The sequence below is a fragment of the Protopterus annectens genome, chromosome 2.part2 (assembly GCF_019279795.1).
Source record: "Protopterus annectens isolate FY-2018-M chromosome 2.part2, PAN1.0, whole genome shotgun sequence".
In the NCBI taxonomy this organism is placed as follows: domain Eukaryota; kingdom Metazoa; phylum Chordata; order Ceratodontiformes; family Protopteridae; genus Protopterus; species Protopterus annectens.
In genome coordinates, this window is record NC_056730.1 from 415,877,923 (window position 1) to 415,894,099 (window position 16,177).

General features: G+C 46.6%; 1 protein-coding gene across 1 annotated transcript in view; it reads left to right on the forward strand.

Annotated features, from left to right (window-relative positions):
- Positions 1 to 16,177, forward strand: part of MCCC2 (methylcrotonyl-CoA carboxylase subunit 2) — a 1,233,028-nt gene that overhangs the window by 930,218 nt on the left and 286,633 nt on the right. The window contains exon 14 of the mRNA XM_044064435.1: positions 984 to 1,098. Coding sequence (XP_043920370.1) covers positions 984 to 1,098 — 115 coding nt within the window. The remainder of the gene's footprint in view (positions 1 to 983; positions 1,099 to 16,177) is intronic.

Below are 16,177 nucleotides of genomic sequence, written 5' to 3' on the forward strand. Positions count from 1 at the left end.
ACCTTTAACCAGTGCTGCTGTCAAACACCACATTGCTAGAGGTATGTTTGCTTTCTGTGGCTAATTCTGGAATTTATCCATTCTGGAGATTTGTTATGTGGCCATTTGTTAGTCATTGCACACATTTACAATGCAGTACCTAATGGCTTGCACACTTTCACAAAGTAGTAAGTAATGGCTTGCAATTCTAGAAGTCTAGCTTCCTTCTGTGCTGCAGGACTTTGCTCTTTTTATTTTTTGCCCTGTAGCTTTCTGCAGCTCCTACAATTCTTGAAGATGATTTTGCATACTGTTTAAGTTCTTTTCCAACAGTTGTCCACTACAGAGGGATCTTCTGACAGCAGATGTAATTGATATATGCTCACAATATCAGCTGAGTTGTGAGGGGGCACTTTGCAATGAATACTTATCCTAATGTTGTCCCCTTTTGTTGGATAGTCCTTCCATCCACCCTAGTGGTAAGTCAAACAAATAGGCTGTTCTTGTTTTTATCTTTTCCATATGTACTCATTCAATATATTGCAGGGGGAGTAGGCTTGAAAAGAGGCATCAGGGCTTAGCCAGCAGGTGTCATCATTTTTTTTACTAGAATGTCACATCATATAAAAACTTAAGTGCAAATTCTGGCTAACAGTGACCAGTAAAATAAACAAGTCAACAGCGGTCTCACAGAATTCATTGCTTAATTCTCAGTGTTAAACAAGATTCACCGAAATGCACTCTGTGAATCCTGTTTCATTCTAAAATATATAAGTTAAAACCACATATCCTGTGGCACATAGCACACATGCCCCTGAGCATATATCTCAGATAATGGAATCTCAACAGTGATCCACTGCAGGAAGCCCCTTAAATATCTGACATGGAGATTATACATCTGTTTTATGTTTTGTGCTGATTGTACTGTACTGTTTTACTTTTGCTCTTGTTATTTGCATATAGAATACCTGTAAATTATTAATACTTTATTCTTATTTTTGTAGTCCACGCTTTCTGTATATGTGGCCCAATGCCCGAATTTCTGTGATGGGAGGTGAGCAGGCAGCCACAGTATTGGCCACAGTCGCAAAGGACCAAAAAGCGAGGGAAGGAAAGGAGGCAAGTACAACTAGATATGGCTGAAAATACAAAGTTATAACTGCAGTAATTAGAAAGGTGTTTACAGTTCTAAAGGGAATTGTTTTGCAGATGTGTTAACTTTTGAGTACTGCTGGTAGAACTTTCATGTTTAGTAAAGTGCATTCTTAGAATTAAATATCTTCATGTATTTAGGGAAACTCAGCTGTTTGATTTTGTCAAGTTTTAGGGGACAGTTTACTGTTTTACTGTGGAAACAGCTGAGCTTGATTGTGCATTTTTTTAAATACAGTATGCTTAATGTAGTTGCTGAAATAATAAGTATACCTAACCTGTGTAGTACCACAACCCCGTATTTGCTGACAGTGGGGAATTACTCAAGTACCCTTTCCATAGATAACCAGTAAACTCCATGAAGGTATTTGTCTTGCATGAGTAGGTTCATAAGTGATTACTGGCTAGTACTAATGGCTCCGAGAGGCCGTTTTAAGCATAGTCATGCATTCCCATATCTGTAATTGACAGGATAAATTACCCAGGGGCATATATTTATGTTTAGGTGACAAAGCATTTACAAGCTGCCTCTGTCAGTAGGAGGTAGGTGTGAGTGCAGGGGTAAATTTTTGTTTTCCCAACCACTGGTCCAAGTTATATTTGAACAGAGTGAGGGATGAACCCCAAATGAATGGGAGGGTTGGTTGTTCCAAAGTAGTAGTTGACTCTGAGACACACATTTGTCCCTGTAACATGTTTTGTTTGTTAAATACAAGGTGTAGGTCCTTGGATCAAGTATTTCTAATGCTGTTAGACTTTTCAATGTGCATCAAGTCTCTTGTTACTGGATCAGATAATGCCTTATAACCCAGACACAGATCACCTTATAGTAGTTTATAGGAGACTGAGCTTACAGATAAAGCTTTGAGATAGTCTACATATTCCATGTGGTTTACACCTTGTATTTTTTTTGTAAGGAACCTCAGTGGATGTTCCATTGTTGAATAAGTCTGGTAAGGTACATCCTAATGAGAGCATTGTACTCTTATTTGTCTAATAAGGGCTGAGTACAGTGGGATGTTGATATATTTGGACATGGATGTCATACCCTTGCTAATGAGTTGCACAATATAGAATGATTTTCTTACAACAGTAGACACATGATGGTCAAAGGCTATGTCACTGCCTACATATGTTCCCAAGTCCCTAACCATTGAGAGTACTCTTAGGTATGTTTTGTCTATGTGGAATGTGGTAATTTCCCGGGGGGGGGGGGGCAAAAGGTTTCTATTATGCATTTTTTGGCATGCAATTCAATTGTAGAACAAGTATTAGATTGCAAAAAAAAACCTCTTGGAGGATATTATTGTCTTTGGGGAACTTTATATTTAAACTGACCTTGCAGTCACCTGGAAACTTGGTCAGCAAGAGGCATTTAACATTAGCTTTGAATTCCAAAAAAGTAGTGGCCCCAGCATGGAGCCTTGAGGGACTCAACTGGTGACTCTCCTTCTTGTGGAAGTAGAGTTCCCTATCCTGATGTGACGTGTCTCCTCTGGACCAGTAATAAAGGAGCCTCAGTCCTCACCACTGACCCTGATGAAGGACATTCACTTGGAGCAAAAATAGATGCACAGAATTTTAGATGCAGCTCTCTGCACCAAGCACAGTTTCCTTGAAGAGCACACAGGAAGCACACTTCAGGTCCTGAGGCTGGACACTCTCTCCAGGCCCCAAATAAGACTCCACCTTTCTCTCTGCAGAAATCAGTGCTCTGTGTCCCTGTTCCAAGTAACTCACACACACACACACACAAAAACACTTCGAGATTTGTTTTTCACACACACACACCTAGGAAAGGCTGCCACAAATTACTCGTTCTACCACCTTTTGCCCAGGCTATAAGGTAGTTCCACAGGGTATCCAATTATACTGAGTGAAATTAATACCAATGCCAATGGTAATGTTGACCAAACAGCAAGACTTTCAGAAGCAGACACAGTGTCACCAAATACATATAAGTACTCTGAAAGGTTAAAATATTCTTAAAAAGACAAGCCACAATGAAAAGTTTAAATATATGTAATAATAAATAATAAAAGAACATGAAAATACTGAATATTTGTTTGCAATAAACAGCAGAATTTCAATCACAGGAAATATTAAAAATAACACAGTTGGAAAGATTCACACAAGTACAGAAAAACAATACTTCACCAAATTTTCCTGACTGACCTAAAGTATTACTGTTTCCTACTTACTTAATAGATCAAGGCAAGATGATGTGTGGGAGTGGTCTTTCTTGTCAGGTTCTGAAAAACAGAGTGCTGAGTGACATCTCTGACTAATATCTAAATATCATTTCACTGCTGGCACTAGAATGACATCACATCTGATCACCTGACTCTGGTTCCCATACTACCCCCTTTACTAGAAACTTAAGCCAGGATCTTGCATGTATGTGTCACAATGCACACACATCGAGCTTTGCTAAGATGTGTTACAGCATCTGGAAGCTGTAAAATAATTTTAACACTTCCAGTCTTCCTACAGGGCTACTAAGTCAGGCTTCTCACAGACATTTCTTCTCTGGCTGCAGTCAGAACTGTAAGATTCAATCTTAATGGCCTAAGCCAAGTAATTGAATTTCAGACTGTTTTTCAAAGTTACCTAGACTGAGATTAGCGTCTTCTCTTCTAGTATGCTTTGTTACAATATATTCATTTCAACAGTTACAATACAGTCTGACATACAAGTATATTTCTTTTCTGTTCAGCAGGACCCATATTTCTTTTTTTTAACACTAGCAACTTTACAAATACATTTTCAACACAAGCACCTGCCCAAATCAGTTTGATATACAAATGACATTTAATTATTTACAAAACTCCAGCTAACTATGCTGGCACTACTTCACATCACCACACCTGACTTCCTGTGTCTTATTTGTGAGCCAATTGACTATTCAGTGGGTGACATGGGACATTACTCCCAGTTTTGTGAATTTGTTGGCAATACCTGAATGAAGAAAACTGTCAAATGCCTTGGTCAGGTCAAGAGAGGCAATGGTGTACTGTTTTGATTTCATCCATAGCTTTGGTGACTTTCTCAAAGAAGTCCATCAGAATGAGCAAATGTGATCTGCCCTTGACAAATCCAAACTGTGGCAGATCCAGTGTCTGAAGATTTCCTAGATAATTCTTTCTATGGCCTTACGCATTAGACTTATAGGTCCTTAGTCACCCAGGTCAATAGACTGTCCCCCCTTATGCAGAGGGATAACTGCTGCATTCCTCCATTCACTAGGCATGAAGCCAGTTTGGGGGCTAAGATTGAGCATTGATCCTAAACGTTCAGATAAGTCATGATCTGAAGTAGTTAACTTCATTTGATCAGCAACCTGTGGGTATCGGATCTGACCTCAGATCCGAGCCGGCAGCTTTCCCAGCTAAAAGATCCGAGCTCTCAGCTCCTCCCCTTACCCATAATACCCTGCTACCTCCCTCCAGTCCTCAGATCTTGTTTGCCGCTGCTTCTGACAGCTTAAGTGACGAGCTCTTGGTGTTGGTGAGAGTATTTAAAACTATGTAAAACTATTTTCTTCAAAGTGTTTAGTGTTTTTTCGGTGTGTGTGAGTGTAGGTAGGCCCTTAGTTTTCTGTCTCTGTATTTTTCGGTGTTTTTTTGTGGTACTTAGTGTAAATTTTAGTTTTTTCCCTCCCCTTTCTCTGTGTGTGGGCGCGTTTCAACATGTGATGGCTGAGAGGCCTAAGGCCATTTTTTCTAAATGCACTAAGTGTGGTCATAAGCTGTCCCCTTCGGATGGCCACACTCAGGATGTTCTCTGCCTGGGGGTGGCCCACTTGTCTTCGGGCTGCCAAGTGTGCGCAGCCTTTAACCCCCGGGCTGTGAGGGATAGGAGGAATAAGTTAATCCTGGCGGGACTCTTACCCGTGGATTCTTCTTCCTCCTCTCCCTCAGCGGCACCAGTCGCAGCTGTGGCTGTCCAACCTTCAGCTCCCCCTCCCCTGGCAGGGACTCAACCTCCCTCTATGTCCCAGGGAGAGGGGGACTCTTCTAGCAAAGAGAAGAGGCATAGGGATAAGGACCGGCATAAGAGCCACAAGCAGCGGGCAGAATCTCATCCTTCTGCTCCGCCTGCTAAATTAGTTGGCTCTCCCAGGAGGGTCTCCGGTTCTTCCCCCCTCTCGGCTCTGTTCTCCCCGCTTTTCTCCGGAGCTGGAGGAGGAGTTCCGGTATCCCTCGAGGTCGTCTAGGCGGCCTTCCCAGCCTGCCTCGATGACCTCTTCAAGGTCTACTAGGAGTATGTCTGACGCTGTGTACCGGATGATGCGTCGATTCCTGCAGGCCCAAATGCAGATGGGGGTGCTCTTGCCCCCCCCTCTGGGGGGTGAGCTCGGCCCCATTCTTTGCCCCAATTGCTCCTTCTCCGATTCACTATCGGGTTTCGGAGTCTTTGGATCCGAGCCGTCTCGGAGCCTGGGAGTCGGTGCCGACAGTGGTGACTACTTCGACGCCAACCATACCCTCAAGCGTGTCAGATCCGACCTCTCGGGGCCGAGAGCCGAGCTTCGGATCCGCAGGGGTGAGTGTGTCTTCGGCTCTGTTTCGGACGGAGCACACTCCCCTTTCGGGTCCGATCGCATTGGCTCCGACACCGGTCCTCACGTCAGAGCCGAGGAGGCTACTCTCGGAGCCAGGGGAGAGTAGTTTGCCCTCGGCTTTTGACATGGTGGAGAGGATGCTGTCGAGGAGTTCCAAGTCCCCAGTCTGGGCTGCGGATCCATCCCTCACTTCCTCGCATTTGGGCCTGTCTTCCATCGTCTGGCCCCAGGGACAGCCTGTGCTGGCGCTCCAGTTGGTTCCCGTAGGGAAACAGGACCCCGTTGGTGAGCCCTCTATGGACAGCCCCACCAAGGAGGTCCCTCACAAGCGAAAGTCCAAGAGGAGGCACTTGGACTCCCCCAAGTCCCTCACGGAGGACACGGACTTAGAGGAAGGGGAAGGTTCCCCAAGGTCACCCCCTGAAGACATCTCCTTTGGAGACATTATGGAAATGCTGCGTATTAGAGGGGGGTGGTCAGCCCAAAAGCCTTCCTCGGATGAGTCTGTGTTTCTGGAGGCGTTCCACGCAGGCCTATCTACCTCTTTGGTGTCTCCCCCGGCTGATCCCCTGGTAGACGTAATTACTACCAGGGCTTGGAAGGAGCCGGACACCATGGAGCTAATCCCTAGAAGACCGGACAAGATACTTAGTCCTCCCCCTGACAAACCGGCATGGAATAAAGGTTCCCCAGTAGATGCCATGGTGGTGGCGGCTGCCACCAAGAAGGAACTAGCGCAAGAAAGTTCCTCAGTCCATCCTCCTGATAAGGAGTCTCGGATGATGGACCGTGTTGGAAAGCGGATGTTTGCTTCAGCCACCTTTTCTATAAGGGCGCTGAATTATCTGGCACATGTCATTAGACTCCAGCGGGATCTGATAAAAGAATATGCTGGAGCTTCCCAGAGTCCATGGCGGCCGAGGACAAACGGACCATCTCGGCTCGCATGGCCACTCTAAAGTCAATTTGTAAGACTTCCATGCGGCTTCTCTCCCATGCCATGGAGGGAGCGGCTAGAGCCAGCGGGGCAGGGGTCGCCTTGTGGCACCACACCTGGCTTCGCCTTTGCGACTTTGCGGAACCCTTCAAGGCATACTTCGCGAACGCTCCCTTTGACGGTTCTATGCTATTCGGCAAAACTGTCCGTGACACGCTGCTCCAGAGTGAGAAAGATGGGAAGACGCTGTCTGCCATCGGGATCCGCTTCTCGAATCCTCAAAGGTTTTTCTCAAGGAACCAGAGAGGACAAAAGAAGATGTGGTTCCAGAAGTCCCAGCAGTCCTGTCCCGCTCCGGACCCTTCGTCCTTCAGAGTTAGAGGAGGACAAGGTGGACGCCGGCCCAGAGGCAGAGGGGGGGCCGAAGAATTTCGGGTTCAGAGGACCTTTCTTGGACCGACCCACGCAGCAGCCCTGAGGGCTTGCCCGGCTGTCCTTCTCTGGAGGCAGTCGGGGGGCGGTTTTTGGAGCACCTACAAAGTTGGGGGTCCATTACTACAGATCGTTGGGTGCTCGGAATAATATTCAGGGGTTGCACTATCTCCTTTCTGAATCTTCCCCCACTAACAAAGCGCCTTCCCGATATCCCACCCAATCAGAGGGAGGCGGCGGCTTCAGAAATAAAGAAGTTGCTAGAAAAAAGGATCTTAGATCCCATTCTGGATCTGATCTCTCATCCTGCGGGATTACAACCTCCAAATCTGAACGACCTCAAGCTCATGGCTTGGTTGATCCAGTTCAACTAATAGCTAGGACTCCCGGTATCTCGTCTCTCGTAAAATCTAGTCTGGTGGAGGCACATAAACCTTCTACCAGGAAGATCTACGGAAGTAAATGGAAGCGTTCTTCCATCTGGGCCAAACATAGGGATTTAGACCCCTTTACTGCTCCCATTCCAACGGTTCTTGAATTCCTGTCCCATATTTTCTACCAAGGAGCCAGTGCTTCTACAGTCAAAGTCGAAATGGCAGCCATTTCCCATTTCCACATAGGGGATAACCTTGGTCCCTTAGCGTCCGCTAAGATATGCAAAACCTTTTTGAAAGGCACCTTTCTGTGAGACCTCCGGTCAAGAATGCGGTTCCCCCATGGGACTTAACCTTGGTTCTTCAGGCACTGACGGGCCCACCCTTTGAACCGGCAGCTTCGGTTGAGTTAAAATTCTTATCTTGGAAAACGGCCTTCCTGATTGCAATTACTTCAGCCAGAAGGGTATCTGAACTTCAAGCCCTTTGTATGAAACCCCCGTATCTGGTCTTCCATAAGGACAGAGTGTCTCTCAGGACTAACCCTTCATTCTTGCCTAAGGTGGCCTCCGAATCCAATATCAACCAAACCATTAACTTGCCTGTTTTCTTCCCCAACTTTCAGAACAAAGGGGAATACAGGTTGCACTTATTGGATGTGCACAGACAATTGTGGTTTTACTTGCACAGGATAGCGACTACTTGGAAATCAGATCAGCTCTTTGTGTCTTTCGCTAAGCCATCTTTAGGAAAGCCTATTACGAAAGTTACCTTAGCTAGGTGGATATCCCACTGCATCGTGCACGCTTATCTAGCTTCCAGCTGGCCTGAACCCTTGGGGGTTCATGCCCATTCTACCTGTTCTATGGCTACTTCTGCAGCATTCTGGTCAAAAGTTCCTCTAGATGACATCTGCTCAGCGGCTACTTGGTCCTCTTCTCATACCTTCATTTCTCATTATAAGTTGGATCTGATATCCAGAAGTAGGGCAGCATTTGGCTCCGCAGTGTTCCGGAATATCCTTCCTTGAGGACCTCCCAAGGTTTTTGGTAGCTGGGGACTCTGTCCCACAGGTTGCTGATCAAATGAAGTTAACTACTTCAGATAAAGAAGTTATGTACTCACCATAACGTTCCATCTGAGTAGGTAACTTCATTTGTCAGCAACCGACCCCCCCCTCCTTCCCCCTAGCCTGTTTCATGGTTATATCTATGACGGAAGGTTTCCCTTTGTCATGCATCAGGTTAGTGTTCCTCTTTCGAGTGTCTTAGATTGTTTTTTTTTGGGTGCATAATAGGCAAACTCGATCTGAGGACTGGAGGGAGGTAGCAGGGTATTATGGGTAAGGGGAGGAGCTGAGAGCTTGGATCTTTTAGCTGGGAAAGCTGCCGGCTCAGATCCAAGGTCGGATCCGATACTCACAGGTTGCTGACAAATGAAGTTACCTACTCAGATGGAACGTTATGGTGAGTACATAACTTCTTTTTTATGCTATTCAGGAGGCAACCTGAGATTATTATCAAGGCCTTTAGATGCAGTATTTTTTTTTTGCTGGGAAGAGCACATTGAGGATCTGTATGCTAATGATAGCTAAGGGAGTTAAGGTTGAGGATATCTCTTGAAGGTGTTAGGAGGAACAGTGGGATGAAACTGTAGCTAAATATGTCAGCTAATACGTTTGTTTTGTCCTCCTCCTTCATGTATATAATTCTGTTTACAGTTAGTTCAGCATACAGTTAGTTCAGCATACAGTTGTGTGTTAACCTATGAGGATGAGTATGTAGCTGAAGAAAACTTTAAGGTTGCCTTTTGCTTGTGAGGATATTTTTACCTCAAATTTGGCTTTTGTGAATTTGATAAGACTCCTGAGTTGCTTATCTAGTTTCATGAGAGTTTTTTGCTTGGTAGGCATTGAGATTCCTTGTCTTGGTCATGGTTTTCTTTCTTTTGTTATAAAACTTGGTGATATTGGGATTCCACCAGGGTGGTTTATTCTTTGAGTTAGTCCTGTGCTTATTTCAGATGGATGAAGCGGTCACAGTGCAGTTGCTTACATGATGCTGTAGGGTTTCAGTGAACATTTTCACATAGCCAACTGTGTTCACACATTTTTAGGAGGGGCCCTTAAAGTTTTGCCAGGGTGTCACTCAGTAGTAGGTGGTTTTGCTTTGGAATAATTTTTAAACATACTAGGCTTGGATGTGATGACAGGCCTTAGTTTGATCTCAAAGGAGACAACTTTATGATCTGACCTGCCAAGTGAGAATGAGTGCAAAGTTTCCCCATGTTTGTGAGGATCAGGTCAAAGAAGTTGGCACTACTAATGGGTGTATGGACTAACTGGACCAGGGTAGTTGTGTTGGCAAAGACCAGGAATCTTTGGGTGTATGCACTGGATATTGGGTAAGTTTCCTAGTTTGTAGTGGAGTAGTTGAAGTTTCCCAGGACCAAAGTTTGGGTTCACTGCAGAGCAACTCCAGTACATTTAGGTGTGGGTGTTTTGGGTCAAAGAGGGAGATCTATAACTTGCAATGATTTGGTATGGGTCTTTACTTATGATGAATTGTACAAGGAGTAGTTCAAGTGAGTCATATTGTTTGACCAGTCTTGAAGTGTGACTGTTTCTGATGAATATTAAGACACCTTCACCTTTTGTCTTTTCCTTTGCAGCAGCTGGTCTAATTGTGTGGAAGGCATTGCAGCCTTGCACTGCCAGTGTACTTTCTGCAGCTTTAAACGATGTCTGTGTAACAACACAGATGTTTACATTCTCCAGGAAATTACAGCTTGGAGGGATTGTAGTTTTCTTTTAGACTGTTTACATTGAGCAGGTGGTCTTTTTCTTCCACTTCTGCCATAACTAAAACACCAGATCTCACCTTCTACCTTATTTGTGTTTCATTTTCTTTATATGTTAGCCCAACATAACCGATCAGAGATACTTCAGGTGCACGTAACATTGAGTAAGACAGAGATTCAGGTCGTAGCCTGTTATAGGTCCCCAACCATGTCCCAAGACACTCACTCCACGTTCCTAAACACCCTGAAGAATATTAGGGTCCAACCTAACACACTCATACTGGGCGACTTCAACTACCCCTCTATTAGCTGGGAAAACTACTCGTGTATCAATACACTTGCCCAACGTTTCCTGGAATTCTTAATTCCAATGCCCTGGACCAGCTCATTCTTACCCCCACTAGAGGTAGCAACACCTGTGACTTGGTCATTACTAACATGGGCGACCATTGCTCTACACCAATAGTCAACTCCTCCCTGGTTAGATTCGACCACAAACTAATCACCTTGGAAGTCCCCCCCCCCCCCCCCCACAAAGATAACCACCATGAAAAACTTCTCCAAAGTTAACTTTGAGCTCCTAAGAACAGAGGTGGCTAACTTCACGGCACCCATGCAAATGGAGAATAGTTGCAGGACTGCCGAATCATACACCAATGCACTGTACAAACATGTAGACAAATGCATGGATCTTGCCATACCCAATAGAACCAAGACACTGTCTTCCAAAAAAAGGAAGCCAATCTGGTGGTCCCCTGCCATAAACAAGCTCTACAACAGGAGGAGGAAACTGATGCGGAATAAGGTGATGTCCCAAGACTGGAAAAACTCCCTTATCAGCCTCAACAAAAAGTTGAGATCACTCATCAAATCCCCTAAAGCTAGCTATGAAAACAGAATTGCAGCAGATAGTAAAGACACCACAAGGCCTTCTGTAGTTATGTAAAGAACCTCTACGGCAATATCCAGATTTGCTCTGAGCTACTGCACAATGGTACCTCCTATACAGCGTCAACAGATATTGCCAATATACTGGCAGACAGATTCAATGCCAACTTTACCCCTGTCTCCCCCAATGACCAATCACAATACCAGTAGATTGCCAGGCACCCAATATTATTGCTGCACAGGTTAAAACAGCACTGTCCAAAGCCAAAAATACAGCTTCTATGGGACCTGACAATATCCCTGACTGTGTTCTACATGAACTACAGAGTGAACTGGCACCTCACTTGTGTGCCCTGTTCAATCACAGCCTCACCTCAGGCTTTGTCCGTACCGAATGGCGCACTGTTATAGTCATTCCTGTCAACAAAGGAGGAGTGGCTACAGACCCTGGGAACTATCGCCTCATTAACCTGAAAACTCTGATGGACGGCTGCGGTGGTGCAGCGGTTAGCATTGTTGCCTCACAGCAAGAGGCTCTCCGGTTCGATCTTCAGCTGGGGTGTCTTCTGTTCGGAGTCTTCATGTCCTCCCTGCGGTCATGTAGGTTTCCTCCAGGTGCTCCAGTTTCCTCTCTCTTCCGCAAAGACATGCTGCAAGTGGATTGGACACGCTAAAATTGGCCATAGGCGTGAGTGTGTGCATGTGTGTGCCTTCTGTGGAGGGTTGGGCGCTGGGCTGGCAACTCAACACCGTAAAACTCCAATGCCAATCATGAGCGGACAAGGTGATCCGCTGTGGCGACCCCTAACCGGGAAAAGCTGAAAGAGAGAGAGAGACTGACAAGTCTGATATGCAAAGCTATGGAACGCATCATCATGGACCTAATAAACAAGGATATGGGGAACCTACAAACTTTAGATCCCACACAGTTTGGTTTTATGAAGGGTAGATCATGCCTGCTCAACTTGGTCGACTTCTTTGAATCAGTCACCAGAGCTGTGGATGAAGGCAAGGTGGTTCATACAGCCTACCTTGATCTAGCCAAGGCCTTTGATACCATTCCCCACTCAGGAATCATAGAAAAACTCACTAAGCTAGGCATTAACCCCTATATCACTAGGTGGGTTGCAAACTGGCTCACAGATAGAACCCACAGTGTTAAAGTAGCTGACTCCAGTTCAGACTGCTGACCAGTCACAAGTGGAGCCCCACAGGGATTGGTCCTGGGTCCTCTCCTATTTATCAACTTCTCAGAAGTCCAGTCCAACATGAAGGGACTGACAAAGTTCACAGACGATTGCAAGTTGGGAGCCATTAACTCCCCAAGTGATGTTGACATCCTACAGAAAGGCTTCACTGAGACCAACAACTGGTGTCAGAACCATGGCCTTAAACTCAATGCCAAAAAATGTGTCATCATCCCCTTTGGGAAAAACCCAGTTCCTATGAACTACCACATCGATGGTAGTCCTCTGAACACAGAAGGTGTTATAAGAGATCTGGGAACACAGGTTGACAGCAACCTCTCTTTTGACCACCACACTGCCACTCTGGTCAGAAAGTCCTTCTATGTGGCACATCTCATTACTAACGGTTTTGCCTCCAAGAAAAAAAGAGGTCATTGTCTCCCTCTACTCTTCCCTCATTAAGCCAATCATCAAGTACAATGCCCCATTTGGCATGTACCTCACTAGACACCCGCAACAACTGGAGAGGCCGCAAAAGTACCTCACAAAAAGGATCCTATGTCTTAAACACTTGTCCTGTATGGCCTGACTCAAAAAAATTCCAACTATTCTCTGTCTCATATCACCTACTTAGAGGTGATCTTTGCTTGACTTACACAGCCATGTCTGACCCAGCTCTGTTAGAAATGCTACATCTAAAGATCTCTCCGGCTCCGTTAGTCTCCTCGGAGCCACCGGAGAAAATCATTAAAACTACAGTTGCTTCTTTGGTTCCACTAGTTTTGGAGCCGACAGAAGTGCATCGATGATGTCGACATCGGCTCCCTGTTTATTGGAGCCAGTGACAGATTTGTCAGTTTGGAGCTGGTCTCCAGTTTTTCGACCGGTTTCTCCGACTCGTAGGTCTCCCTCTATAGGGAGATCCAGATCCTCTACCATGTCCTCTAGGTCCTCTAGGACACTTTCCGATGACGATGTCAATAGAGTGGTGAGGAAACTGCTCCAGTCATTGGTGCTGGTTAAATTGCTTTCGGCTCCGGCCCAGTTGGCTCTGGAGCCCGTCCTCCCTTCATCTTTGGCTGTTCCTCCTCCGGACCTTTCATCAGAGCTACAGCTGTCGGTTCCATCAGATGCCTCGAGGACGGTTCCAGTAGCCCCTTCTGGCATCTCTGCTCCGAACTCCACTCTGACCCCGTCGGCGCCGTCCACGGGGTCCAGGATTCACAGAGCCGAGAGGGAGGTATCGGGTCGATCTTCTTTGGCTCCGAGCCTTCTTCTCGGCGCTACGGCTCGGGTGAGCGTGGACCCGACATCAGCTTCAGACCTTATTTCCTTGGCTCCAAGGGTGTTTTCTGCCAACCGGGTTAGGGGATCAACTTTGAGGTGGGGAGTGTGCTGGCCAGATTGTCAGCTGCATCTTACGGCACCGACACTCTTCCCCCTCCAGCACTGATATCAGTATCAGATCACCCTCTATCTAGGGACAGCGGAGACCTAAGGCCTCAGGATACCTCCATGAGTGGTCCCCAGCTTTCTGAGGCCTCCCCGGATTTTTTTACATGAGGAGCCACCCAGAAAGAGAGTGTGCAAGAGGAAGCACATTGACACCCAAGATGAGGTTCTCATGTCTGAGCCCATCCTCCCTTCATCTTTGGCTGTTCCTCCTCCGGACCTTTCATCAGAGCTACAGCTGTCGGTTCCATCAGATGCCTCGAGGACGGTACCAGTAGCCCCTTCTGGCATCTGTGCTCTGAACTCCACTCTGACCCCGTCGGCGCCGTCCACGGGGTCCATGATTCACAGTTCGCCGGTCAGAGCCGAGAGGGAGGTATCGGGTCGATCTTCTTTGGCTCCGAGCCTTCCTCTCGGCGCTACGGCTCGGGTAAGCGTGGACCCGACATCAGCTTCGTACCTTATTTCCTCGGCTCCAAGGGTGTTTTCTGCAGTTAGCCAACCTTCGGAGCTGGGGGGATCAGCTTTTGAGGTCATGTGGAGTGTGCTGGCCAGATTGTCAGCTGCATCTTACGGCACCGACACTCTTCCCCCTCCAGCACTGATATCAGTATCAGATCACCCTCTATCTAGGGACAGCGGAGACCTAAGGCCTCAGGATACCTCCATGAGTGGTCCCCAGCTTTCTGAGGCCTCCCCGGATTTTTTTACCTGAGGAGCCACCCAGAAAGAGAGTGTGCAAGAGGAAGCACATTGACACCCAAGATGAGGTTCTCATGTCTGACACCGACCTCGAGGAGTCAGAGGGGTCCCCCAAGTCGTCTTCTAACGATATCTCTTTTTCAGATATCTTGGAAATACTGAGACAGAGAGGTGACTGGCCATCTAAAGCCCCTTCTGAGGAGGAGTCGGTGTTCCTAAAGGCCTTTGGGTCCCAACCCTCCACCTCTTGGGTTTCTCCCCCGTTCGAGCTCCTGGACCTCGTTTGTTGAAAGGTGTGGGAAACTCCAGACACTGTGGAACCAGTCCCTAGGAGACGCAACAAGTTTTTGTCCGTTCCCCCTGATAAAGAATTTCTTACAAAAGGCGTTCCAGTAGATGCCATGGTGGTGGCAGCAGCCACCAAGAAGGAACTTGCGGAAACTTCATCTACCATCCATCCCCCTAACAAGGAGTCCAGGGCTATGGACAGGTATGGGAAGCGTGTGTTCTATTCAGCGATCTTTACACTTTGGTCACTGAACTATTTATCGCATTTTACATGGCTTCAGAGAGATCTCCTAAAGGAGTTGGGAGATTCTCTACAGGGTAACGTTTCTGATGCTGTGGCTCAGAAAGTCAATGCTCAGATGTCTACCCTAAATTATATTACCAACTCCTCCATGAGGCTGATCTCTTATGCAGCAGATGGAGCGAGCAGGGCTGCGGGTTCCGGAGTCTCTCTTAAGAGACACTCCTGGATATGCCTGTGCAACTTCGCAGAGGCTTTCAAGTCTACCTTCACCAACGCGCCCTTTGATGGTTCATCCTTATTTGGAACCAAAGTGAAGGACACTCTCACTAGGTGCGAGCAGGAAGGAAAAACCCTGTCTGCCATTGGAGTCCGTTTTTCCATGCCTTCTAGACTTTATCCCAAAGGCCAGAAAGGTGGGAAAATGTGGTTCAGAAAATTGCAGAGGGTTTTTCATGACGCACAGAGTGACTCCCCCTCCAGAGGCAGAGGAGGGGGTGGAAATTTAGGTAGACGCCACCCTAGTGGCAGAGGAGGCCTGCGTAACCAGGGGGACCGCGATTCCTTTCATGGTTCTCCCTACCAGTGCTCCTGAGAGGAGGCCCAACTGTGCATCTCTGGAGCCAGTCGGGGGTCGCATTTCTCTATACCCAGAAGCCTGGTGAGACATCACCCAAGATGAGTGGGTATTAGAGATAATCTCCAGAGGTTATCATATTCCCCTTCTTTCATGTCCCCCTCCAAACAAAATAATCCCAGACGTCCCACCCAGTCAAAGGGATTCCGCAACCTTAGAAGTTCAAAAGTTGCTGTTAAAAGGAGTCATCCAGCCCGTCCCCTCAGAACAAGTAGGATTAGGGACTTACTCCAGATTCTTTTTGGTGCCGAAAAGAACAGGAGACCTGAGACCCATTTTGGATCTCAGCCATTTGAACCTTCATGTAGAGAAGTCCAAGTTCCGCATGGTCACATTACAGTCAATTCTCCCATTAATAGGGAAAGATGTGTGGATTTGCTCCATCAACCTCAAGGATGCTTACTACCACATAAAAATGGACAGGGCATCCAGAAGTCACCTACGCTTCCAGCTGAGAGCCAGTCATTTTCAGTTTCACGCCCTGCCTTTTGGTCTCACCACAGCCCCCAGGGTGTTCACCAAATGCATGGCAGTGGTAACAGCTC